Here is a 25,974-nt window from a genome sequence, read left to right as displayed (position 1 = left end):
TTCAGTGAGCCCTCAAGCCGTAGCCAGCGGCAACTCAGCAGCCTACATTAAAGTGATTCTCTGCTCTTTCCATCATACTGAGTGACTGTCTCCTAGATTACCGGCTGGGCGTCATCCCTTCCCACCTTGAGTGGATTGTGGACATCACCTTGGATGTCTTTTATTTATTTTTCTTAATTGCTTTGGCTAGAATTCTAGTGCTGTGTGAATGGAGGTGATGAAGGTGGACATCCATGTCGATGTCTGATCTTAGAGGAAAAGCTTTCGGTCTTTCACCATTGAGTTTGATACTTGCTATGGTTTTTAGAAATACATGGTATTCATTATGTTGAGGTGATTTCCTTCCATTCCTAGTGTTTTGAGCTTTTTCCCATGAAGGGTGTTGAATTTTGTCAAATACTTTTTTGCATTAATTGAAATGATCATATTGGTTTTTTCATCTGATGTAGTATATTACATTGATTAATGTTTGTATGTTAAACCATCCTTGCCCTTCAGACCCCCTTAGCACTGCTTTTGTACCATCTCATAAGCTTTGGTGTGTTATGTTTTAATTTTTGTTTATCTCTAAGTGTTTTCTAATTTTCCTTGTGAGTTCTTTCATCCTTTGGTTGTTTGAGTGTGTTTTTTAAAGTTTCACAAATTTGTGAATTTTCCAGTTCTCCTTCGGTTGTTGATTTCTAACTTCATTGTGGTAGAAGACACTTTGTATACCAGCTATCTTTTAAAATCTATTGAGATTTAATTTGTGGCCTAAGATACAGTCTTCCCTGAAAGATGTCCCCTGTGTGCTTGAGAAGAGTATATGTTGTTCTCATTGTGGGTAGAGTGTTCTGTATTTGTCTGTTAGGTCTTGTTGGTTTATTGTGTGTTATGTCCTCCATTTTCTTACTTATGTTCTTTCTGGTGGTTTTATCCATTATTGAAAATGGGGGTATTAAAATCTCTAAAGATTATTAAGAAACTGTCTATTTCTCCTCTCAATTCTGTCAGTTTTTGCTTTATATTTAATATATTTTTATGGTGTGTAAATGTCCATAATTGTTATACTTCTTGCTATATTGAAACTTTTATTAATCTACAATGTCTTTTGTCTCCTGTAAATATTTTTTTATTTAAAGTCTTTTTTCTGGTATTAATATAGCCACTCCTGCACTCTTGGTTGCCATTTGCATGCCATATCACTTTTCTTATTATTTTTAATCTATTTATGTCTTTGGATTTGAAGTATCTTGTAGATAGCATGTGGCTGGATCATATTTTTTATCCATTCTACCAATCTGTATCTTTTGATGGGAAAGTTTAATTCATTTAAATTTAAAGTAGTTACTGATAAGAAAGGATTTACCTCTGTCATTTTTGTGGTTTGTTTCTGTATGCCTTATAGATTTTTTTGGTCTCTCATTTCCTTCATTACTGTCATCTTTTGTGCTTTATTTTTCATAGTGAATTTTTAAAATTCCTTTCATATTTTCCCTCATATATATTCTGTAGCTCTTTTCTTTGTGGTTACCATGGAGATTCCATTTAACATCCTAAAGTTATAATGCTCTCACTTGAATTTATAGTAGGTTAACTTCAGTAACATACACATTTTACAACTACATCCTCAACCCTTTTAGTTACTGATGTCTTAAAACTACATCATTGTACTTTGTGTCCCCCAAAACATAAATAACTATTGAAAAAGCATTAGTCCCTTAAATCATAAGAAAACAAAAGGTGGAGTTACAAACCATTGTTATAATAAATACTAGCTTTTATAATTGACCATGTATTTACCATTATTGAGATTTTTTTTTTTCTTTTGAGACAGAGTCTCCCAGGCTGGAGTGCAATGGCATCGTCATAGTTTACTTGCAACCTTAAATTTCTGGGCTCAAGAGATCCTCCTGCCTCAGCCTCCCAGGTAGCTGGGACTACAGACTTGCTACCACACCTGGCTAATGGTTTCTATTTTTAGTAGCGATGGGTCTTGCTCTTGCTCAGGCTGGTCTGAAATTCCTGAGGTCAAGCGATCCTCTGGTGTCAACCTCCCAGAGTGCTGGGATTACAGGCATGAGCCACAGCACCCATTCTTTGTATGGCTTTGAGGTACTGTTTAGCATCCTTTCATTTGCCCATGCCATGTGAACATTGATCTCGCAAGCTAACTGGTCCTAAAATTAAAATAGAGCTAGGTGGTCATTTGTTAACTAGAGGTCACCCTTGTACTCTGTGTTCCCTGAAAACACATTAGAACTTTCACAGCTCACTTGAACAAACCAATCAGAGCTCACCTGAACCAACTAGTCAGCGCTGACCTGCCTTAAGCAATCAGGGATCAGCTGCCTGTGCTAATCAAGGCTCAGCTGTATCAACCAGTCAGGGTTCAGCTGCATCAACCAGTCACAACTAAGCAAGTTTTAATCCTCCTTTTGCATGAATAGACCTGATTGGGAACCTGGGTGGAAACTTTTGCTATAAAATTGGGACCCTCCCTTTGTTCTCTGTTACACACTCTGGAAAACACCTTCATTTTACATCAAAGGCATTTGCAAACTGTTCACAGAAATACATTTTTTCCTCAAAAATTCCTTTTCAGAGAACTTTTGTTCACGCAAGGAATCCCTTAAGGCTGTCAATGCCCAAACATTTCTTGCAGAGCAGGTCTAGTCATACTAAACTTCCTCAATTTTTGTTATCTAGAAATGTCAGTTTCTCCCTCACTCTGAATGAGTTTTAGCAGCTGTGGCAGGATTCTTGGTTGTCAGGCTCTGGATCTAGACTGCTCAGGTTCATATCCCAGCTCTGTGACCAGGGCTGACTTCATGGGTGTGAGACCTGTGCAGTCACAGGTTGTATTAACGCTGTGCCATTGCTGTCTTCAAATTCTTTATAAGAAGTTTTAAGTAAGTGTCCACCATTTTTATTTTGCACAGGGAATTATGTAGCTGGTCCTGTCTATCTCTTTCTAGCTCAGTTTTCTCGTGCCTTGTGTTGACTTTCATGGGGTTGATAACAAGTATACACCTCCTAGAGTTTCTGTGGAGATTATTTGATGTAATGATGGAAAGTAGTTTATAATGAAATCATAATAGATGTTCAGTAACTTTTAGTTACTATTGTGATTATTGTTATAGAGTTTAAAGTACAATCAACAGATCATCCAAGGCTGATGTGTCAACGTCTATAAGATCCATCAGGCTGGTCATCTCTCGGTCGACCCATGCAGTCCCACTGCCAAGCACCTGTTGGGGAACCACGAACATGAATCTGACCTCGATCCTGACCCTGAAGAGCCCGCAGTCTCACAGGCAAGCCTCTAGTCACATTTGGCCTGAGGGCTGTAGTTTGCTGGCCTCTGCTCTTCAGTGTCACCTCTTCTCTGTGAACCAAAAGGAAAAAATGCGCTGTTTCTTCCCCTCACTGAGGCTGTGTGGGATCTCTGCGAGGCTGTCTCAGGATGAGCAGCTGGGGTGTGAAGGTTCTGCACTGGGGCCCTGGTAAACTTTCTCATGGGCTGAATCTTCCGCCGGCACAAAGGGAGGAAGCACCCAGGCTTTTTTTTATCAGCTTTCCAGATGTGGGGCAAGAGGGGACAAAAAAGGGGTGAGGCTTAAAAAGTATCAACAAATATCAAAAAGTGGAGACAGACTCCCCATGACAGTGTTTAGTGGGGTCTTGCTTTTTCTTTGATCTGATCTGACAGTCTCTTTAAATTTGTATGCTTAAATCATTTTCATTTAATGTGATTATTGACATGATTAGATTAAAATCTGTCATTTTAGTGGCACTTTAAATATCTTAGGTTTTTTTTTTTTCTTTCATGCTGTTTGCTTTAGGATTATTTTTAATGATTCTATTGTTATCTCCACTATTTGTTCCTTATTCATATCTATTTTTCAAAATCTTTAGTGGTTGTCCTTCATATGCCATATATTAATACATCTTTGATTAATCACATTATACCTTCAGATGATATAATACCAATTATAAGAGGCTTACATCAGTGTACTGTAAATTCTTATTTCCCATTTTTGTGCTATTTTTGTCATTATTTTTGCTCTGAAGTATGCTCTAAGTTCATAGTACATTGGCACTATTTTTGCCAAAGACAGTGACTTAATGTAAGGAAAAGTATCCAACCTTTACTTTAAAGCTTTTTGTAGTGTTCACTTTGTTGGTGTAGATCCAGATTTTTTCCTTGTATCATCCACCTTCTGCATGAAGAACTTCCTTTCATATCTGTTGTAGCACAGGTATGATACCAATAAATCCTCTTAGTTGTTTGTGTGAAAAGTCTCTTTTTCTCTATTTTTGAATAATATGTTTGCTGGATATAGAATTTTGAGTTGCAAATTTTTTTTTTTTTTGTCTTGCATAGTTTCCAGCAGCCTTCTGTAATTCTTTTGTTTTTCTGTATGTAATGTCTTTTCTCTGTGGCTGCCTTCCATATTTTCTCATTATGTGTCTAAACATGTATGCTAATGTTGTTGTTTAATGCTATATGGGGTTCTCTATTCTAAGATCCATGTTTTGATGTGTTTCATTATTTTTGGAAAATTCTTGGCATTATCTTTTCAAATATTTTTTTCTGCCTGTCCTTTTTCTCTTTTCCTGGTATTATAGTTATACATATGTTAGACCATTAGCTATTATTCCATGACTCTTGGATGTTATGTGCTGTTTGTTTTTTGTTTATTTTTCCCCCACTCCTTTTTCTCTTTTAAGTTGGGTAATTTATACTGATCTACCTCCAAGTTCACCCATTCTTTCTTGAACTGTGTTAGCTTTACTGCTGAATTCATTAGAGGCATTCTTGATTTCTATTAGAAATGGAAAAAAAAAAAAACCCTAACATTTCCATTTGCTTCTTTCTTATAGTTTTTACCCCTCTGCTGAAATTTCCATCTGTATTGTATGTTTTCCATATGGTTATTTTAAATTCTCAGTCTATTAGTTCTAAAATCTAGGTTATCTCAGAATCTGGTTCTATAGATTGCTTTGTCAATTGTAAATGGGTTTTCTCCTTGCTTTTTTGTGTGTGTTTGCAATTTTCTATTCAATGCTCAACATCATGTGTTAGAGACTACAAACTGAAGTAAATAGCATTTATGACTAGAAATGGGCACGTTTTATGTTCTACAACTGTGTTCCCAACCCCCAATCCATGGCTCAGTACCAGTGCATGGCCTGTTAGGAAATGGGCCACCCATCACTGCCTGAGCACCACAGACCCCACCATGACACCACACCACACCACCCCACCCTACCCTAACCCCGGTCTGTGGAAACAGTGTCTTCCGTGAAACTCATCCCTAGTGCCAAAAAGGTTGGTGACCACTGTTCTACAAGACTGATTCTGCACATGAGCATGCATGTGTGTGTGTGGAATTAAGTTGTTGTAGTCAGGAGATGAGTAGGGCTTGGGTTATGTTGTTGCTATGGTAATTTTAAGTGCACCGTTGGCTTCAAATTCCTTTAATGTTACCTTGTGCTTGTGCTTACTCTGGTGTGCTGTGTAAGGGTGGGGATTCTTCTGAAGGGCTTTTGTTAATGCCTTGGTCTACTCCTCAGGTTTAGGCCTTCCCTGGGTACCTGTTGGTACTTGCTAATTCTGGTGACGACCAGGAGTGCTTTCTCTTGTCTTGCTCTAGCCTCAATCATAGGCAGGCTCTGTGTTCCTCAGTCTTGGAGATGGAACTTTCTCAGTAATCCTTCCCCTCACCAGCAGTACATACCAATGAACTGGACCCAGGATGCTTTGCTATCCATCACCAGGGGTTTTTCAATTTTTCCTCAGCCTCAGTAGGTCTCCACAAGTGCTTTGAGGGAGACAAGGTTTGCTGGTCTCTCCCCAGTAGTTGAAGGATTTTATTCTTTGGGGGAGTATGGTCAGAGCAGGGCTCAGGGCTGCACGCCTGGAGGCAGGCTCTCTCCTGTCTTTCTCGGAACACCCGAGAGAGGTCCGTGAAGAAGTTAGTGTGGGTTTACACTCCCCCTTAGGTCTGTGGTTCCTAGGGATTTTATACTCTCATACTAGGATGCACTTGGCCTTTAACACTTGATTAAAATTTTGAGAGGTTCTACTGATTATAGTGACCTTCTTTTCAGTGTACAGGTGGATTGAAGCCAGTGTTCACACAACACACATCCTCCAAGGCGCCTCTGTTCTCTTACATTGCACGTAATCATTTGCCTTCTCATTTCAGCTCTTTTCTGCAGGAACAGTAATAATTTTTAAAATAATCCAGCTTTTTCTTGCTGTCAGGGTAGGACTGACACTCCTTAGAACACTTTACATCCCAGCAGATTTGAAACATCACCCCTGAGATTCTAAAAGAGACAGTTTTAGGATAACACTTAAGGGTCTCATTGCAAGGTCATCACTGCCGGGAATTGAAATGGCCCAGGTTCCAGAGGGGTTAAGGCCAGCTGTTGGAAGGGACAGCCTCACAGAGGGGCCTGGGAGGCCACTGTGTATGCTGAGGAAGGTCCTGCACAGCTGTGTGAGGGTCAGTGAAGGCCACGCAACACTGCCACAGGTCCCCATGGCCCCTCTCCCTCCACCGATCCAGGTTCATGCTCAGCCTGTGCCACCTCCATCTCCACAGGTAACTCCAACTCGAGGGAGGACTGCTGCACTCGGGCCATCCCCGGTCCTACCACTGGAAGCTGTTGGGGCTCAGAGACACGGGGCATGTGCAGGTCCCCTCAGCACCTCCCAGGGCCCAGCCTGCTGGGTGCTGCTTGTCTAGAGGCCAAGCCGTCCCCAGCAGAGGCACATTCCTACTGCTGGCGCCTCCCTCTCCATCCTCCTCTCTCTAAGGAGGAAGCACTAATCTCTAGCCAGAGACACAAACACTGATTTGGCCTCCAAAAGAACATTTATTCCCACGATTGAGGTCACAAGCGCAAAAATTGCATCTTTCTGGCCTCTGTCCACCCCCAGCGGACAATTCTCCAGCCCCACAATGCGATGCTGTCTGACCCACGATCACCTGCTGTAGAAGAGCCCTGTCTTGGCTCCTCCAGGCTCCAGAGGCTGGCGGGGCCTCCCGTTCACAGCTCAGTGCGTTCTGGCTGTGGTGGCTTCTTGGCAGCCTCCGTGCCCAGGAGCTTGGTCCAGAAAGACACTTCCTTGTCCTTCAAGCTTCTGGGCTGCCTGCGTGGGGACATCAATCTGCAGGTACCCTTCCTTCTGGTCGTACGCTGGCCAATGGGGCAGTCCCTCCCCATTGGGGTTCCTGGGAACAGAATCAAATAGAAACTCCTTAAAGCTGCTGTGTGGTCCCAGCAATCCTCGGAGACTTGCGGGGATCTCCTGGCTCATGTCTTTCCAGAGGCTTGTACACCTCCAGAGACGGGGAGCTCACCATGTCCTGGGGCAGCCTGTCTGTTTTCAGAGAACTCTCGTTGTCACAGCACTGTGCTCACAGGGTGGGGAGTTTGGTCACTCAAACTTTAGAAGCTGCCCCTCCCTCTCCATAGATCCACCTGCCCCCACCGACCCTGTCCCACCTTTGCCACCAGCCTCACCCATTCCGAGCAAAGCTGGCCCAGAATTTCATCACCATCTTGCTAAGTTTGATCTCCTCATCTGAAGCACCCTCTGTGGGAACAAGAAAAAACCTTTTGCTACTCAAAGTTGATTCATGGTTCAGCCGCGTTAGTGTCACTTGGGAGCTTGTTATAAACAAGAGTCCTGGTGAATACTCCCCACACACGGAGTCACAACCTGCATTTCAGGAAGTTCCTGGTTAATCCCTGTGCACTGTAAGGTTGGGGATGACTGATCTAGAACTCAGCGATGGGCGTGCAGCCAATCCATGCCCGGCCGCCTTTGTCTTCTGTGCCCCCCACCTGCGTCCTCCCCACTCAGCGTCCGAATGCCTCACGCCAGGCTTGGCTCTGCAGAAATCCCAACTCTCGGGGTTGCTCTCCCTTGGGTCTTTTCTGAATCTCCTACACACAGCACATTTTCATATTACGTCAAACAGCAGAGCTGCAAATGTCCCAAGGAATCACCAGACTGGGAGATGCCCAGAGGCACTGGTGTGTCATGAACAGCCATGAGGCGGGTCACGGTCATCTGTTGCTGCTGAGAGTTAAGGTATTGAACACATTTGTGAGAATTTTTCTTTAAAATACTATGTTATTAAATATTTTAAGTTAAAGATACAAGATTTTATCAAGCAGAGAGACCGAAGGACAGACGGCAGACACACATTAGACCCAATTCAAGGTTAACACCAATTCTAACCTGAACTTCACTCACATTCTGATACGCTCTTGTGAGAGGGAAATGGAGTAGTGGCATTCTGGCCCTAGATCAGGGCCCTGCAGGTGACCCACCTCTGCCTTACTGATGTCACAGGCCAGGATTCTGAGAGCGACCTTGGCTGAGGGCACATGAGTGCACACCCTCCTTCACGCGCGTTAGAGCAGGAGGAAGGGTGGGGGCAGCACAATGTCATTCAACCCTGTTACAGTGAATCGGGGAACTAAGACCAGGACGGAAGGAGAAATTGCTCAGGGCCTCCAAACCCAGACTGGAACCCACATCTCCTAACTCCAGGCTCACAGCCACCAAGAGCCATTACCTTTTAAAAATGGGGCTCCCAAGACAGAGAAGATCTCATCCCCGTGGTCCCCTCTCACCGTCTTGGGTTTCATGTCTGATGAGAAGCTTGGGCGATACTGAAACTCATACATGTAGGTGGGGGCTCCGGCATCTGAGAAGACACGATCATGCACAGGTCCTGTTACCAGACACAGCCCTGGGTGGTGTCAAGGTCCCCGGCCCTGCAGGAAACCCCTGGTGATCAGCACAGTAGAGAAACCGTTTCAGGAAAGCTCAGTGACTTGCTGCGGGCTGCAGAGCTGGTTGAGGTGGAACTGGGGTTTGAGCCAGGTGTTTGTTGACTGAGTGAATGAAATTTATTAATGAATACTGAATGAATGAATGTTAAATCCCCGGGTCAGCCCATTTATAACAACTATCATTATAAGGACACTGGCTCCTTTTGCTCCCAGGTGCATTCACACACATGAAAATCTACGTACGTGCAGTTTACACTACTACAGTTCACTGAAAACAGACTAGTGCTCATGCAATTGGAGAATATCCGCAACTTGATAGGAGTCTTCTATGCAGCCTAATTTTGACCATTTCCAGTGTTTTTCTCACCCATTCTGAGAAGAGTGAAGCAATCCAAGTTGCGTGCCTGAAAGTGAGGTTATTGAAAAACAGAACTATGCAGAGACAGAAGACGCTGGCTCCTGTTTCTCAAGGATCCACAGCACTCAGGGCCTCGTGTTTCACTGTCCTTTCACACACCCCGCTTCCTGCTTGGCCCAGCGAGTGTTAAGGTGTTAAGGCTGCCGTAGAGATGAGCAGAGGCCGTGGAAGGGTGACCCTACCTCTCTCCTGTCCTCTCTCCTCCCCCCTGCTCTCCCCCCACCAAACCCACTCATCCAGGCCCCAGGGAGACGTCAGTTTCCCTACTGACTGGCTCACTGAAGCCACCAATCCCTGCTCCTCCAGGAATAACTCATGGGCAACCCAGCCCTGCAGCTCAGCACTTTGCTTTGGTCACAATGTCCACTGAGGAGTGTCCCTAAGAGGGAAAGAGTCAGGCCCCAAGTCAGGCTGGTGGAGAAACCTGACAACTTTTCCCCCCTTGGGTATAGTAAGAAATTTGTAAAATGCAAAAAAGGAAAATGACCAAAACATCACTCATAATCCCGCCACTCAGAGAAAGCCTTTGTTAATATTTCAGCATATCTCCCTTTTATGTGGATAAAATTTGGATGATACTATATATGTTATTTTGTAACATACTAAATCATCTCTTAACATCTTTAAATATTCACCCACAAAAGGACCTAAGGATATATGTTACCCCATCGTGAGGACGAAGACTAACTTATTTAACCATCTCCCTCGGCCTCCATCACTGCACCCTTGGCTTAACAGGAATTGTTGTTTGGGATAAGCCATCCTTCTGAGGTCTGTGATGCACTGGTTAAATGGCTGCTTCAAGATCAAGTGGAACTTGCTAAAAGTAGGGTTTGACTTTGCCTCTGCCACTCAAACATTTTACAAAGGAACTCAGAGCCCAACCATGGAGGGAAGACCTTTTGTGAACGACAGAACTTATTTTAGGAAGCATGTTTCCCAAAAGATATTTTTTAAAACTTCTAACTTTTTGTCCAAAACAACTGAGATTTATAAAATTCCTACAATTATAACACAAGTTTTCAAAGGAAACTAGGGCACAGATCTGGGCCAGCACAATCAGGAAAAACAGAAGCAGAGACAATAAGGAAAGAGTTGGTAATCAAAGATATGAAAATTAAAATGTAGTGTGATATCTTTTTTTTTTTTTTTGGTGGGGATGGTTTATATAATTGGCTGCATTATTTTGATTTTTAATTATAGTGTCTGAAGTGAGAAACAGAGTTAAGAAATCCACGCTCATAGGATCAGGATGGCTGATTAGGCACAGGTAGTAAGTACCTGCTCCGTGGAGAGGAACAAGAACACTAACCATACTCTCACATTTCAAGCAGATCAACTAGGAGACAATGCACGAGTGGGAAAGGACAGGGTTCAGGGCCACTTGCCCAGCCGGGGCCTGGCCAATAGCCGAGAGAAGTTCCTGGATACAGGGACGCAGTAAGAGAGAAGCCCCCAGGGCTCCATTTGCGGAGACACGTTTTTACAATCTTGGCTACAAGAGACCCCCTGACCCACACCGGGCTTGGGCCTCGCATGGGAGCTGCCTGGGGACTGGGCAGAGACGCTGTTCCAGAAAGGGGCTCACATGGACTCCCACAGGCGTCTGAGCCTAGAGCAGCGTGAGCCACGTGCTGTTCTGAGAGCCTGATACTGGCGACCTGTGGGCACAGCCCCAACCGCTGCACCACTCCCAGGAGGACACAGGAGCCCAGGAACCCCCAGGCACCCCTTGGAAGGTCCCCACCACACTCCTGTGGGCTGCTGAGACTGAGACATGGGCAAACAGCCTTTTCTCTATTTTCTCGCCCACACTGCCTGCCCAGGTGGGGCCCCTGCATTTCCAGTCACAGGTTCAAGGTGCCATTTGAGAGTGTCATGCTGGGATGCACCCAAGCCTTGGGCCAGGTTTGGGCTTGAAGCAGCTGCTGTGCCCCGGAGCCCAGTGAAATTATGCAGACTGGCCGATCTTAACCCTGTGTGCCCTGCCTCGCCGCCTCCTGCCCACAGAAACCACAGAAACGGCTCTTGCCCTCACGCCACGCCCACCACCTTCCAACTGAACCCAGCGCGTCCCCATGTGGCTCCCTCCCCATGACATGGAGTGTCCCCTTGTCCTGGATCTCTGAGTAATAACCACCTTTTCAGTGGCAGTCATCTCCTGATCTGTCGTCCTTGCCATGCCTAAATAATAATGGAAACTATATTTTTAAACACTGCTTTCTAGAAATAATTCTGAATGAGCCCAAAGATAGACGTATCAGATGCTCACCTCATTGCAGCTGACAATAGCAAAAAATGTGATATAATTTGATTGACAAACACTAGTAAATGGTTAAATAATTTAGTCAGTATTTGTACCATGGGATGCAATGTAGCTGTCAACAATGTAGAAAAATACTGTTGTTAAACATTTATGTTGCCTGGGCAAGGTGGCTCACGCCTGTAATCCTAGCACTGTGGGAGGCCGGGGTGGGTAGATCGCTTGAGCTCAGGAGTTGGAGACCAGCCTGAACAAGAGCAAGACCCCATCTCTACTAAAAATAGAAAGAAATTAGCTGGACAACTAAAAATATATAGAAAAAATTAGCCGGGCATGGTGGCACATGCTTGTAGTCCCAGCTACTTGGGGGGCTGAGGCAGAAGGATCGCTTGAGCCCAGGAGTTTGAGGTTGCTGTGAGCTAGGCTGATGCCATGGCACTCTAGCCTGGGCAACAAAGTGAGACTCTGTCTCAAAAAAAAAAAAAAAAATTTATATAAAAATAGCAGTTCATTACTTCTGGTGAGAAAAAGTCAGTCAACGTTCATTTCCTCCCCAAATTGTTCAAAATGACAGAAAAATAAAGTTTTTAAAGATACAAAACCACATGAACACACAGTGGAAGAGGAGAGGACAGCATTTTGGAAGCTGGAAATTCGACAGAGCAATGAGAATCGCTTTTAGAGCAGGGAACCTGAAAGTCAATGCACGGAGTGGAGGACTCATCCAAGCAAATACAAATGCAGAATGGAGACAGAAAAGGCTCTCTGATTTACAGGTACTACGTACCTGTGAAAGTGAGGGTGCAGGTGTCCCCCATTTATGCCCATGGGGAGTGCAGCTCTCCCCGTTGAGATCCACTCCCAGGATAAAGTGTCTCACAGGCTCTTTGCCTCTGTCAGTCATAGCACTGGACTGACCCTGGGTCTCTGACCACCTAATTGCAACAGAGTATCAGAAAGATCTTGGCAGGTGTCAACATTATGTGATTTCTGTCCAGAGATCTGAGTGTCAAAAAGAGGAAGCTCCCTGAAGCTCAGGGAAGCGGCTGCAGTAACAAGGACTCTTGATGAAGTCAATGCCTGGACGCCAAACTAGGGGTCATAATGAGAGACAGGATTGTCCCTGCCCTCATACTACCAACTGACCATCAATGGTCCATTTTTCCCATTGAGGAACTTGTTTTCATAAATGTACTTTTGCAAATCCATTGTCGCATACAATAAAACTAATGAAAGAATTAGATAGTAATGAATAACAATCAAAGTGTACCAGTCTTTCTAAAAGTACAAAGTGCGTCAGTCAGGGTTCTCTGGAGAGACAGAAACAATGGGTATATGAGAGTGGATTTATTAGGGGAATTGGCTCACATGATCACAGGGACAGAGAAGTCCCACGACACACCGTCTGTAAGCTAGAGGACTAGAGAAGGCAATGGTGTAGCTCATTCCAAGTCCAAAAGCCGCAGAACTAAGGAAGCTAACAGTGCAGCACCCAGTCTGAAGCCAAAGGCCTGAGAGTGCCTGGGAGGCTGCTGGTGTAAGTCCCAGAGTCCACAAGCCAAAGAACCTACAGGCCAACGTTAAAGAGTGGGAGGAGGAAAAGGCATCCCACTGGAGAAGGGAGAGGGAAAGCAGAGCGAATGAATCCCCCCTCTTCTGACCAACTGGCCACCCCCCCCCAGTTAATTGGATGGTGATGCCCACATTAAAGCACGAATTCCTCTCCCAGCCCACTGACTCACACGCCAATCCCCTCTGGAAACACTCGCACAGACACACCCAGAAACAACACTTCACGAGAACACCGCTGGATAGGCATCTCTCTGTCCAGTCACACTGACTCCTAACATTAACCATCACACCAAGCACTGACGACAATATGGAGCAACTCTTCCTGCTCGTAGGAGAGCAGGCAAATATAATTACTTTGGAAAACTTCTGGGAGTGTCTACTAGAGTTCACACCTATAATCCCAACAGCCCAGCACCCTCTTAGATATACATTCAAAAGAAATGCATGCATGTAGTCATTAGAAAGTATGTTCTAGAATAGTCAAGGTAACAACATTTATAATAATCTAAAACTAAAAACTATAATGGACTGAATCATATCCTCTCTAAAAATTCCTGTGTTGAAGTCCCAACCCCTAAAGCAACTACATTTGGAGATAGGACCTTTATGGAGGTAATTAATGTTAAATAGGTCATAAGGGTAGGGTGCTAGTCAAGTAGAATTGGTGTCCTTATAAGAAGAAAGATTAGAGCTTTCTCTCTCTGTGCACTGAAGAAAGGCCATGTGGGAAACAGTGAGAAGGTAGCTGTCTACATCCCAGGAAGAGAGCCCTCAACAGGAATCAAATTGTCTGACACCTTGATCTTGAAATTTTAGCCTCCAGAAGTGTGCAAAAATAAATTTCTGCTGTTTAAGCCACCCAGGGTAGGGTATTTTGTTATCTTAGCCTGAGCAGAGTAATGCACTCTCCAAATGCCCAACAACTGTAGAATGGATAAACTATGCCACATTCCCACAATGAATGACTATACAGAAATTATAATGAACAAACTACAACCACATACAACAATCCATATGAATCATACAAACATAATGTTGAAAGAAGGAAGTCAGTTGCAAGAGTACATGATTCTGGCCGGGTGCGGTGGCTCACGCCTGTAATCTAGCACTCTGGGGGGCCGAGGCGGGTGGATCGTTTGAGCTCAGGAGTTTGAGACCACCCTGAGCAAGAACGAGACCCCGTCTCTACTAAAAATAGAAAGAAATTATATGGACAACTAAAAATATATACAGAAAAAATTAGCCGAGCAAGGTGGCGCATGCCTGTAGTCCCAGCTACTTGGGAGGCTGAGGCAGGAGGATTGCTTGAGCCCAGCAGTTTGAGGTTGCTGTGAGCTAGGCTGACGCCACAGCACTCTAGCCTGGGCAACAGAGTGAGACTCTGTCTCAAAAAAAAAGAGTACATGATTCTGTTTAGAAAAAAATACAAAACCTGGACAACCCACTCTATGCTGCTAGAAGTCAGGCTAGTGGTTACCGTGTGGCAAGAAGGGGGTAGTAGGCAGGGTCTGGGTTCTGTAAAATTATTTCTTGATCTGGGTGCTGATGATGCATGTGTGATCAGTTAGTGAAATTTATAGACATATATTTTGCATACATGTATATATGTATGTATGTATACCTGTATGCTTTGTTGTGTATGTTATATTCAGTTAAGAAACTTAAATGTTTGTATGTGGTCTTAAAAATTGGTGTCTAAGGGAGGGATCAAGATAGCTGACCAGATACAGGTATCCTGTGCTTCTTCCACAGAGAGGAGCCAGAACAATAAGTAGATACTTAGATTTTGAACCTGCTGCCTAGGGGACAATGCTAGATTCACCAGAAAAGCGATGGGAAGCACCAAAAGTAAGTAAGGAGAAGACTGAAGGCGGCTTGCAGGGCCGGGGACTGGCTGAGAGCTGGGAGCAACTCCTGGATGTGGGGAAACAGTAGGAGAGAAACCTTCAAGCCCCTACATTCTGAAATGAGCTTCTACAATCTAAAGGCCATAGATGACAAACCCACAGCTGACCTCCTACTTAATGGGGAAAAGTTGAAAGCATTTCCTACAAGAATAGGGACAAGAGAGGATTCCCACTTTCATCACTTCATTCGCTATAGTACTAGAAGTCCTTGCCAGATCGAGAGAATAAAAAAGAAAAGGCATCCACACTGGAAAAGAGGAAGTCAAATTATCCTTGTTTGCTGATGATATGGTCTTATAGGTAAAAAACACTAAAGACTCCACCAAAAACTCTTAGATTTTATAAATGAATACAATATGTTTCAGGATACAAAATCAAATCAACTTACAGAAATCATTAGCATTTCTATTCACCAATAATGATCTAGCAAGAACCAAATCAACAAGGCATTCTCATTTACCATAGTTAAAAAAACCATAATAAAATACATAGGAATATATTTCACCAAGGAAGTGAAAAATCTCTACAAGAAAAACTCCAAAACATTAATGAAAAAAACTGTAGATGAAATGAACAAATCGAAAAATATTCCATACTAATGGATCACAAGAATATAGCTAAATTGACCATATTGCCAAAAGAATTCTACAGGTTCAAGCAATCACTATCAAAATGCCAATGTCATTCTTCACAGAATTAGAAAAGTAATTCTAAGATAAATGCCTGTGGAACAACTCAACCTGTCATCTAATGCTTCGCCAACAGAAGTTTTTCTCAGGAAAGTACAAAATTACTGACAGACTAAGAGAGATATTTGGATCTAGAATCGGGGAATGAATTCAGCTGTGGTCATTCTGCCAGATCTCAGCAAAACAAACTTGGTTGCTTGAGTTTGTTTTGCCCTATTACATGAGAAAAGTGACTCCAGATTTGGTCATTTCAACTTTGGGGTCTTACAGAAGGCAGAGGAGTATAGTTGTTAAGAGCTTGGACTCAGCAGATGGACTGGTGGACTTTTGTACTTGTTAGCTTTACTGTGCCTTGATTTCTTAATTTTTAAATAATAGTACTTCAGGGGTGAGGCTTAAATGAGATAATTCACATATATGGGATAGTTATCATGTGACAAAATCAATTAGATAATGTTTAAGACATACACGTTGACAACTGATTATTTAAAGATTACTCCTTAAGTTAGGGAGATTGGCTTAATTATTGAAAAACAGATGTTTATATACATTTAGTAAGCCAAAACACAGTTTTTTAATATTTTCTCTCCCTTAAGCTTTTCTCCATGGAATCCTTCTGTACATGACGAAGCCAGAGAGAAGACGCTGACTCGGAAAGCAAGCAGGTAACCATTTTGAAATGGCTACCTCACTGTTTGTTTTCTATAATGTCTTCATTGGAGAATGCTCATTACAGAATAACTTTTTGGGAAACAAGTTTGTACAGTGCTAAAATCTCATCTTTTTTTTAAATGTCTGTGTTTGTACCTAGAAGAAGCCTGAAGAACAGCACAATAAAAGTGTTCATGTTGCTGGCCTGTCATGGGTAAAGCCTGGCTCAGTACAACCTTTCAGTAAAGAAGAGAAAACAGTAGCAACTTAACAGATGGTGAATCTGGTGCACCATGCACTTTCCTGCTGGACTCTGGCCTGGTTAAAGCTGACCAATGGCAAAGGACTGCCGCAAGAGTGAAACTGGGAATAATGACTGACGATCAGTGTTTTCCATGTATGCGTAGGTTCTAACAGCAGGTTTTGGAAACCTCTCTCTAAGTAATACATTCCTTCTGTCAGAAGTGTCTTAGGGTGGTTATCTAGTTCAGTACTCCAAATTATTGGGGACCTTGCGGCTTAAGTATTTTTCTGAATATAATGCTAAAGGTAAGTTGCATTCATTTAAACTAATAAAGCAGACAGAATTCAACAGTATTTAATAGTTTTTAAATCAGTGGTTTCAGTTGTACATGTCAGGAAGTAGAGAAGAGAGGTATGGACAAAGCAGGTTCCATAACTCAGCACTTTTCAGTGGAAGATGTTTGAATCTCAGTCTTCAGCCTGCTGTCTTACTGATTTATAAACTGTTATCACTGAGAAAGGTATTAGTCCAGTGAGAAGAAACCAGAACGCAAATCACTTACTGTATTTTTATGGAAGAAGGGAGAAAAAGTGTTAAAATGGTTTCTAATGAAGTCAGATATTTAAATGATGAAGGTCCAATGTGTTTAGTAGAGACAAAATAAATCAATAAATGATTGTTCTTTGTCATTTATACAGAAAATTAAATACCCTTTTCTCAATATAACTAAACAAAGACTAATTTATAAATGCTGTATTGAAAAATACACTTATCTTCATATAAAATTACAGTAGCAGTATCTTCAGGGGTTTTACAAATACTTTTGCAGAACACTATTCTAATTGAACAGTGTAAGTTTCATATTTCTCTCACAGCAATACGAAGTTACCCAGTAACTTTGTTTATACTGATTCAATTTATAATTGAATTTTCTCCCTAATAAGATTATTAATTCAACTTTAAAACTGCTGGAACAATGGTGATTAGTAAAAGTATATAGATATTTCAGTGGCAGTTAAATAATATTTTCTAATTTGTATAAATGGTACTATGTACTAATAAAAACCTAAATTCTCCAACCTATTTTTTTAAACTGCCAGGAATACACCCAAAAATATTTCAAAATATATCACCTTAGTAGACAGACACGTCTTTTAGATAACTACCTCCTAAAGGAAGAGGTCATAATTTTTCATATTAATCCCCTCAATTCAACTTGATTGAAATCTTTACTTAGCCAGCTGATTCCTAAATAACAACAAAAAACTGGAGAACTTAAAACATATGCCCAAAAGGTGGCTATGGAGACTTTAACAGTTTTAAAAAAAGTACAAAAGCATTAAAGAAAATATTGGATGTTTAGCCTGGAAGTTTTGTACTTAATAAAATTCACATTGTAGAAAGTGCTATCACAAATATACAACAAAATCTGGGTTACAAAAGCATGTGTTTTACAGCCCTAAAGTGCCACCACTTATACAGGTTCATTCAGACATTGCACAACCGAACAATCAAGCGCTGCATCACACCTAATGGGGAAAGGGAAGAAGAGCACAAAGGGAACAGGAGACCTGGGACCTCCAAATCTGGGTGTGCTCTCCTTTGTTCTGATTTAGGAATGCAGAAATCTCACACTCCTACCAAGTGTTTTAGGAGAAAATACCTAATTTTTGCTTTTCATGAGGACTAGAGCTGACCAGAAAACAGGTAGGGATGAATCTGAAATATAGTCCCTCTGTTGGAGCATGTCAACAGAGACCTCTTACACTCATATGTGAGAACACTTTGTCGTCAGTAGTACTTGTAAAAGCTTTGCCAAAGAGATAAAAATCCAACTCTGGATTCTAAGCAGCCTTGATGGTAAGCACTGAATTGGCAGAGAAAAAGGCAGATGGGATGAATGAAAATATCCTATGGATACTGGAAGCAGTCAATCCAATTTCTCACAAAAATGTCCCTTCATGTTACTAGCAGGCTGTAATTGACTGGCTGGATTAAGGAAAAGAGCTCCATAATCTAGATGCATTAAGTGATGCTACTAAACAGTTTGTGGAAAGACAATTTCAATAAAAGAGACTAACCTCAGTGGGAACCTCGGTCATTAGCTACATCTTGGAGACGGCGTAATAAGGCAGAACAATTTTCCGGGCAAATTCTTTTCGCAGGTGATTCACTTTCATCTTCCAAAACAATCCCTCTCTTTTCAGTTGGAGTTTCTACTGTCCGTATCATACTGCTAATTTCTCTCAGTCTCTATGGTGGGGAAAAAAATAGATATTAATATAAAAACTTTAAAATGCTAATGCACATAGCTCAGTATTAAGTCAAAAAATCTCAGATGAGTTCAGCAGTTTACCTGGAAAAATCTGAACACCACCCTTAACAGAGAAAACAAACACTATGTATCTTGCCAATTTCACTTAGCTGGCTGAGACTGATGACTATTTGGGTAAGGGCTGAGTATTTCTATTTCTAACAAGCTCCTCTGTAGGTATTTTGCTATATACATTTCTATAATGTGTGAGTTCACAAATCTGTGATTTTTTGTAATTATAGAGAATCACATTGCTATGCCACATTTAGTCACTTAGACACATATCCATTTTTCTTTTTAAAAAACTATGATTTTGGCCAGGTGCAGTGGCTCACATCTGTAATCCTAGCACTTTGGGGCCGAGGTCGGAAGACTGCTTGAGGCCAGGAATTTGAGACCAGCCTGAGCAAGAGCAAGACCCCAACTCTACAAAAAAGTAGAAACATTAGCCAGATGTGGTGGCACATGTTTGTAGTCCCAGCTACATGGGAGGCTGGGGCAGGAGGATCGCTAGAGCCCAGGAGTTTAAGGTGACAGTGAGCTATGGTGACACCACTGTACTCTACCCAAAGTGACAGAGCAAGACTCTTAAAGGAAAGTTACGAATTTTATACAATATCATACCCTTTCTTTCAGTCTAGTATTACTCATTTTTTAGTAGACATTTTCAATCAGGATTTCACTAGAGAAGTAAGCCTTTATTTTCTAAAGTACCCATTGTAGGTTATAAATTAGTAAGATCTAGAATGGTAACAGTTATATATTAATATTACCCTTGAGAGAACTGAGAAAAGTTACTCAAATTATTTTCTGTGCAGTGGACTATTCAAGTTTCATAAGATACAGAAAAGCACAGAAATTCATTATATACAAAAAGAATTCTATATGTTTTCTTCATGTTCTTTTTTTTTTTTTTTGAGACAGAGTCTCGCTCTGTTGCCCAGGCTAGAGTGAGTGCCGTGGCGTCAGCCTCGCTCACAGCAACCTCAAACTCCTGGGCTTCAGCGATCCTACTGCCTCAGCCTCCCGAGTAGCTGGAACTACAGGCATGCACCACCATCCCCGGCTAATTTTTTTCTATATATATTTTTAGTTGGCCAGATAATTTGTTTCTATTTTTAGTAGAGACGGGATCTCGCTCTTGCTCAGGCTGGTCTCGAACTCCTGACCTCGAGCAATCCGCCCGCCTCGGCCTCCCAGAGTGCTAGGATTACAGGCGTGAGCCACCACGCCCGGCCTGTTTTCTTCATGTTCTAAACAGCAATAGAGCTCAGACCTTTATTTTGTTTCATAGAAATCCATTCTATAAATTTTTTAAGTCAATAAAACGATCTGGGTAGATTAACTGCATTCAGAAGGTGCTCTCTGACTTAGAAGGTTTCTTGCAGCCAACTTCTTCACTGTATACAAAGCAGCACCTACGCTGAGAGGGAAAGACGTCTCGTACACGTGCAGGAGAATCAACAGCAGCCAGCAGCATTCACCACATCGCCCACAGGTAGCAGTATGTTGAGCTGGTTGATCTAATAATGAGAATCTCTTATATTTATGAAACTCCTTCAGCTCTATGATTCTTTGTTTTTAATACTGCATTTTATTGGGCTATCTTAGTGGCAAAGGCATGCCACATAGCCTATAGAAGAAAGCTATGTAACTAATGTAACTGTACTTTCTTTTCTTTAGATTACTAAAATTATTTCTACATAGAAATATAAAAAGGACAAAACATAACAAGGATGTATTTCACTGAATACAGACCTTGGGCAGATTAAATGAGAAGAAAAGCAGAGAAGATAAATAGTATCTAAAGACATATGATTAAGTATATTTGTTTGAAAAAGATGCAAAAAAAAAATCTGAACTACTCTGAGGTTGATCATTCCCACTCAATTTAATAAATATGTTTCATGAAAAATATAGCTCAAAATACAAGCATATACAGAATAAGGGGTTCTCAGTTCCTAATTCAGAAGAGTAGCTTTAGGTGGAAAAGATGTTGTATAAGAACAAAACTGATGGATTTTCCATTTAAAAACAGAAGAACTAGATGTTATAAAGAAATTCAAAATACCCTCTTATGAAAAGGTGATAAAGAATCTGGGATTAAAACACTTCAGAAAATTTTCAGTCAGAAACTTTTCCTGGTACATATTATAGGTTGACAAAATTAATACCTGAAAATTTAAATAATATCTAGATAAATAATATTGTTTTCTTACCTTTCGCATATATAAAAAGCACCCAAGAAAAATGGAAAATTTCTGACACAGTACAGGGCTGTCACCTTTGGGAGAGAAAAAAAGTCATAAGACAACAGAAGAATTAAAACAAAAGACATCCCAAGTGACTGTAAATTAGGTGTGAAATAAAACCCACAGTTAGAGGGAGTGATACTATAATAGATTCAACTTCCCATGGAAAATATGCAAGAAGTTCTGCCCCAACAAAATATTGGTAGGAAATAGCAGGGACCCAGGGAAAGAGCTTATCTCAGAAAAAAAGAAAATTCAAAGAACTTTTAAAGTTTTTTGAGGTCAAGATAGGTAAGGTGGAAAATAAAAGAATAACAATAGTTCTTTTGATGACATTAGCAAGGCCATGTGCTTTAAGACTCCTAGACACAGTCAGATATTTCCCATGTTTAGTGGTCTATACCCAGGGTAGCTAATTGGTGAAAGTCCCTACGTCTGACTTGTGCAGTCACATTTTTGGTTGCTTAAGTGAAAAGGGAAAGTTTATGTAAACAAAGACCCCATATGTTTTCCAATATGAAAGCCAACCTCTTCATAGCTAACACAATGAAAAGCAAAAAAAAAAAAAATCATTAAAAGAAAACTATTGGTGAGAAAGATTATTTATGAGATCACACTTCTTTTTTAAGACTAGCAAAATAAACTGAGAGATCAAGACTGTAGCACAAACAAATGTGTATTACCGTAACAAATAAAAACATACCACTGTTTTCTTCCTCTTTGTTGACGAGGTTGCTTCTCTTGAGGATATTTAAAGATATCCTGAAAAATGGGTTCATATTTCTTAAAAATTACAGCAGAAACAGTTAAGTTTCTTTCTAATTTCTCCGTATGTTCTCTGAAATGGGGTAGATTTGCCATGTCTTCCCACTTCTCCATCTTATTAAAAAATTCAATTAAGCCAATATTAAAAATAAAAAATGAGATATTTTCTTAAGTGACATAAAGGTAAAGTATATAAATAACTAAATCAGAATTATCTCATTAAATTACTTTTAGACAGTGAAATCAAATCACAATTATGTCTCTGAATAGATTAATCTCTGATAGGTTGGTTTATTCCTCTGATCCTCCTAATCTACTTTTTCTTTTTTAGATTACCTAAGATTTTTTTTAATTATGAAATATTTTAAAATACAAGCAAAATTAGCAAGAATAACATAATCGACATTCATATGTCCAACTGGCAGATTTAACAAATATTAACATACTGAATACATTTCATGTTTGCTTCAGATTTCTTTAAAAACTAAAAACACTACAGAAACAGCCAAAATTCCCATGTGTACTCCTCCCTAATCCCATTCCCTACCTTTCTTCCCCAGATAACCACATTCCAAAGCTAGTCTTAATCCTGCCTATGTACTCATACTTACCACAAATATATGTACCCATAAGCAGTTAAGTAGTTACATAAATGGTATCATATTGTAACTAACATTCTGCAACTTGCTTTTTTCACTCAATGTTTCTGAGATTCATTAATGTTGATACATAAGATCTAATTAATTCATTTTAAACTGCTAAAACATTCCTTCATATGAATATACCATGACCTTTTGCATTTATTCCCCAACCAATAGAAATTTAAGCTGTTTTTAATTTTTCATAGTAACAAAAAATGCTATAATCAACATATCCTTGTACATGTTGCAGGAGTTTCTTCAGGAACTACCCCAAAGAGGAGTCAGAGAATGTACACCTTCAATTTTACTAGGTACTGGCAAAGTTCCCACTAAAGTAGTTACGCCAATTTATATTCTCACAAATGTACGCCAGCAATATAGAGTACCTGTTTCCCTGCATAAAGACCTAACTTGGTACTATCAGATTCCAAATTTCCCCAACCTGATGAGAATGAAACATTGTCTTGTTTTTACTTTGAATACTAGTACGATTGAACATCTTTCCCTGTATCTATTACCTATGTGAGTTTTGGCCTTTGTGAAGTCATACTGGTTCCTCATTTTTGTTGATTAACTATTTGTTAGTAGTTCTTTATATAATTCTGGATACTGATCCTTGGTCAATTTTATGCATTGTAAGTATCTTCTTCCAATCTGCTCCCATAACCCACTTAGTCCATTATGGCCAAGAAAGTAAATAATCTGAACCCACAAGTAAAAATCTAAATATAAAAATTGAGTTTTTGAAAGGGAAATAAAACCAAAACGCAGGATTGTATTATTGGCATTAAAATGTTAGGTACGTTTAGTTTACTATAGTTTATTATGAGGATTCCATAATATGACCTTCACTTCTAAAGTTCTCTGACAGTCTACTAGGTTACTCTGCCTCTAGTTTTCTTCTTCGTAATAATTGCACTTTTGCATCCTATTTATTAATAAGTCTATTTCTGCATGTTCACAGTCTGGGCATTCAACTCTCTATGCAATGCCTTTTGTTCTTAGGCCTAAATATACCTCAGGATGGAGTTAAAGTTAACAAATACACTATAGTTAAAATATTACATGTCCTATTATTTTAATAGCAAGGATTTTTTAACCATTAAGTCCAAAAATTTTGACAGCGTTAATTCCCCCCAAAATGTCAACCATCTTTTTTCCATTAATCTGTAAAAAGCCATAAAGAAAAATTCATCCAGAAGACACAAATAAGTGTAATCAATTCAATTATACAACAGATAAAGCAACTTCTGCCTCTTCTTTAAACATTATTTGACCCTTACTGATTGATCATAATAGTGTCACTTAGCCCACAAACAGGAAACTAGGAAATATTTACACGTTCTGTATATATTATGACCCGAGTCCTGTGCATGTAGTTCTAAGTATAATACTATAATACATAATATTTTATTTACCCTTTCAACCTAGAGTGTCTCCTAAAGTTTCTCAATAGACTTATTTAAATTTCTCCCAGTATTACACTATGAATCATAACCTTTAGAAGTAAACTCTTTCATACAAGTGCCTAATATGTTAAAATTTAAATATTTTCACCAAAGAAGTAAAATAAAATGGAGATGAACTTTGATGTAATAAAGGAAAGTCATGACCCAGCTTCTAAATTCAGCATTCCACAGGTACAAATGCTCAGAAAATGATGTACAAAGAGAATTCTTACTATCCCTGATTTATGAGCAATTATATTAGTCATACTGTACTTTTCAAACTTTAACAGTTACCTCTACTTTGAACATGGCAGGATTCTAGTTAAGGATACAAGGTTTCCTTCAACTGTCCCTTTGCTCATGGTTGGAACAGATTTTCTGCAAGCCACGTATCAGGCACATGCTAACCAATGAAGATCATTTCCATGTAAAAGAAAAGAAAATTGATTTTTAGTTAATGAACTACATATACGTTGATACAAAAAAATTCTTAAGTTTAAATTCAACATGTTTTTTCTATGTTTGTAGGAAACTATTTTCCAATGATGGCCCTATCCCATGTGTTCTTCTTATGTGACCCTGACATTCTTCCACTGAGAGGTAGGGATCTGTGTCCCCTCACCTTGCACCTGGGCAAGGGTCAGAGTTCCCTCACATTGAATAACTGGCTCAACCATAGCACAGGTGGACGTGATGCTATGTAATGTCAAAGATAATAAAAGGCGATACAGAGTCCACCTGGCACTCTCTCCCAGGACATGTGTCTTGGAAGTCCTGAACCAATATGTAAAAGGTCCAGATACCCTGAAACACCCTACTGGAGAGACCTCATGGAGGTTAGTCACAGAGAGAGAGAAATGCCCAAGGAGCCCCAGCTGTGTCAGTCCCTAGCTGCTCAAGTCTTCCAGGTGAAGCACCAGTCACTCTGAAACAGAAACACGACATCCAGACTATGCCCTGTCAGAATTCCAGACCCACAAAGTCTGTGAACAATCTACATTGTTGTTGTATGACACTAAATTTTAGGGTAATTTGTTATATAGCCATAGTAAGTGAAACAATATTGTTATGTATTTTTAATCCTGCTCAAAATCTACAATAGAGAAATAAATGCAAAATTAAGCTTGAATATACATCCTGCTAATTTTATACATAATCAAAACATATACATGAATAAATGAAACTTATTTTTGTAAACTTATGGGCTATTGTGGATCCATTATCACAGCAGTCCCCAACCTTTTTGGCACCATGGACTGGTTTCATCGAAGATAATTTTTCCACGGATGGGGGAGGGGGTATGGGGGATGGTTTGAGGATGACTGAAGTGCATTACATTTACTGTACACTTTATTTCTATTATTACTGCAATGTAATATGTAATGGAATAATTATACAACTCCCTGTAACACAGAATCAGTGGGAGCCCTGAGCTTGTTTTCCTGCATCCAAACAGTCTCATCTGGGGGCGATGGGAGACAGTGACACCTGAAGTGTGTTGCTTATGTCCAGTCTACTCTGTAACCTCGTTTGGTTGCTGTCACTGCAGAAAACCCTTTGCATCCCCAAAGACAGGATGTTGGAAATGGAAACAGGCTTTTCAGTGCTTTTGTGGCAATCTCAGGATATTCCGCCCTGACTTTAATCCAGAATGTGTGGAGATTTGAAGTTGTCTCATATTTTTAAGGCCACCGGGATTTGTGATCTCAAGCAGTTGATCCTCTTCTAGCACGGACAAAGTCTATTCACCTGGCTTATTCACAAATGGGTCATGGATCCATTCCTTCCTAGTTCAGGGAACTTTGTGGTTGGGAATTAATGCTCAAACTCTATTGAAAGCTGAGATAGGTGATCATGCACCAGCTGGGAGAAAGAAGGCCCTGGCTCAGCCTCTTTCAAAACCTCTGATAACATTTGAAACATGTCAAAAATCCCAGTGTTCACTCATCACCCCCATAATTCCAGTCTGACTTTGAATGCAGCCACTTTATCTGCCGACTTGAAC

The 25,974-nt window shown here is 40.6% G+C and overlaps 1 protein-coding gene across 4 annotated transcripts; it reads right to left on the bottom strand.

The window, feature by feature from the left end:
• Positions 1 to 6,850: 6,850 nt before the first annotated feature.
• Positions 6,851 to 25,501, bottom strand: LOC123625356 (liver carboxylesterase 1-like). Of its 4 annotated transcripts, XR_006730476.1 has the most exons (7): positions 24,264 to 25,501; positions 21,819 to 21,877; positions 21,083 to 21,147; positions 18,631 to 18,802; positions 8,586 to 8,717; positions 7,522 to 7,594; positions 6,851 to 7,229 (listed from the first exon to the last, which is right to left on the bottom strand). XR_006730476.1 is itself a non-coding variant. In XM_045533764.1 (6 exons), exons 4-6 carry the CDS (start codon positions 8,695 to 8,697, stop codon positions 7,052 to 7,054), a joined length of 363 nt encoding a protein of 120 aa, XP_045389720.1. In that variant the 5' UTR covers positions 8,698 to 8,717; positions 18,631 to 18,802; positions 21,083 to 21,147; positions 21,819 to 21,976; the 3' UTR covers positions 6,851 to 7,051. The 4 variants fall into 4 exon arrangements, 3 of the variants coding, with proteins under 3 accessions (XP_045389720.1, XP_045389722.1, XP_045389721.1); XM_045533764.1 differs by lacking the exon at positions 24,264 to 25,501 and having other exon boundaries at positions 21,819 to 21,976; XM_045533766.1 differs by lacking the exons at positions 21,083 to 21,147; positions 21,819 to 21,877; positions 24,264 to 25,501 and adding an exon at positions 20,286 to 20,548.
• Positions 25,502 to 25,974: the final 473 nt, after the last annotated feature.

The sequence above is a fragment of the Lemur catta genome, chromosome 20 (genome assembly GCF_020740605.2).
Source record: "Lemur catta isolate mLemCat1 chromosome 20, mLemCat1.pri, whole genome shotgun sequence".
Classification (NCBI taxonomy): Eukaryota; Metazoa; Chordata; class Mammalia; order Primates; family Lemuridae; genus Lemur; species Lemur catta.
Note: the sequence above shows the minus strand (reverse complement) of the source record. Positions and strands in the feature narration are given on the sequence as shown.

What these genes read in the sequence shown, in the direction of transcription:
- LOC123625356 (XM_045533764.1), bottom strand. Translation starts at nt 8,697, where the DNA reads ATGTATGAGTTTCAGTATCGCCCAAGCTTCTCATCAGACATGAAACCC. An exon ending in GGGAGCCCCATTTTTAAAAG is followed by an intron (nt 7,595 to 8,585) that starts GTAATGGCTCTT and finishes TTGTTCCCACAG; the next exon opens with AGGGTGCTTCAGATGAGGAG. An exon ending in GCCAGCTTTGCTCGGAATGG is followed by an intron (nt 7,230 to 7,521) that starts GTGAGGCTGGTG and finishes TTCTGTTCCCAG; the next exon opens with GAACCCCAATGGGGAGGGAC.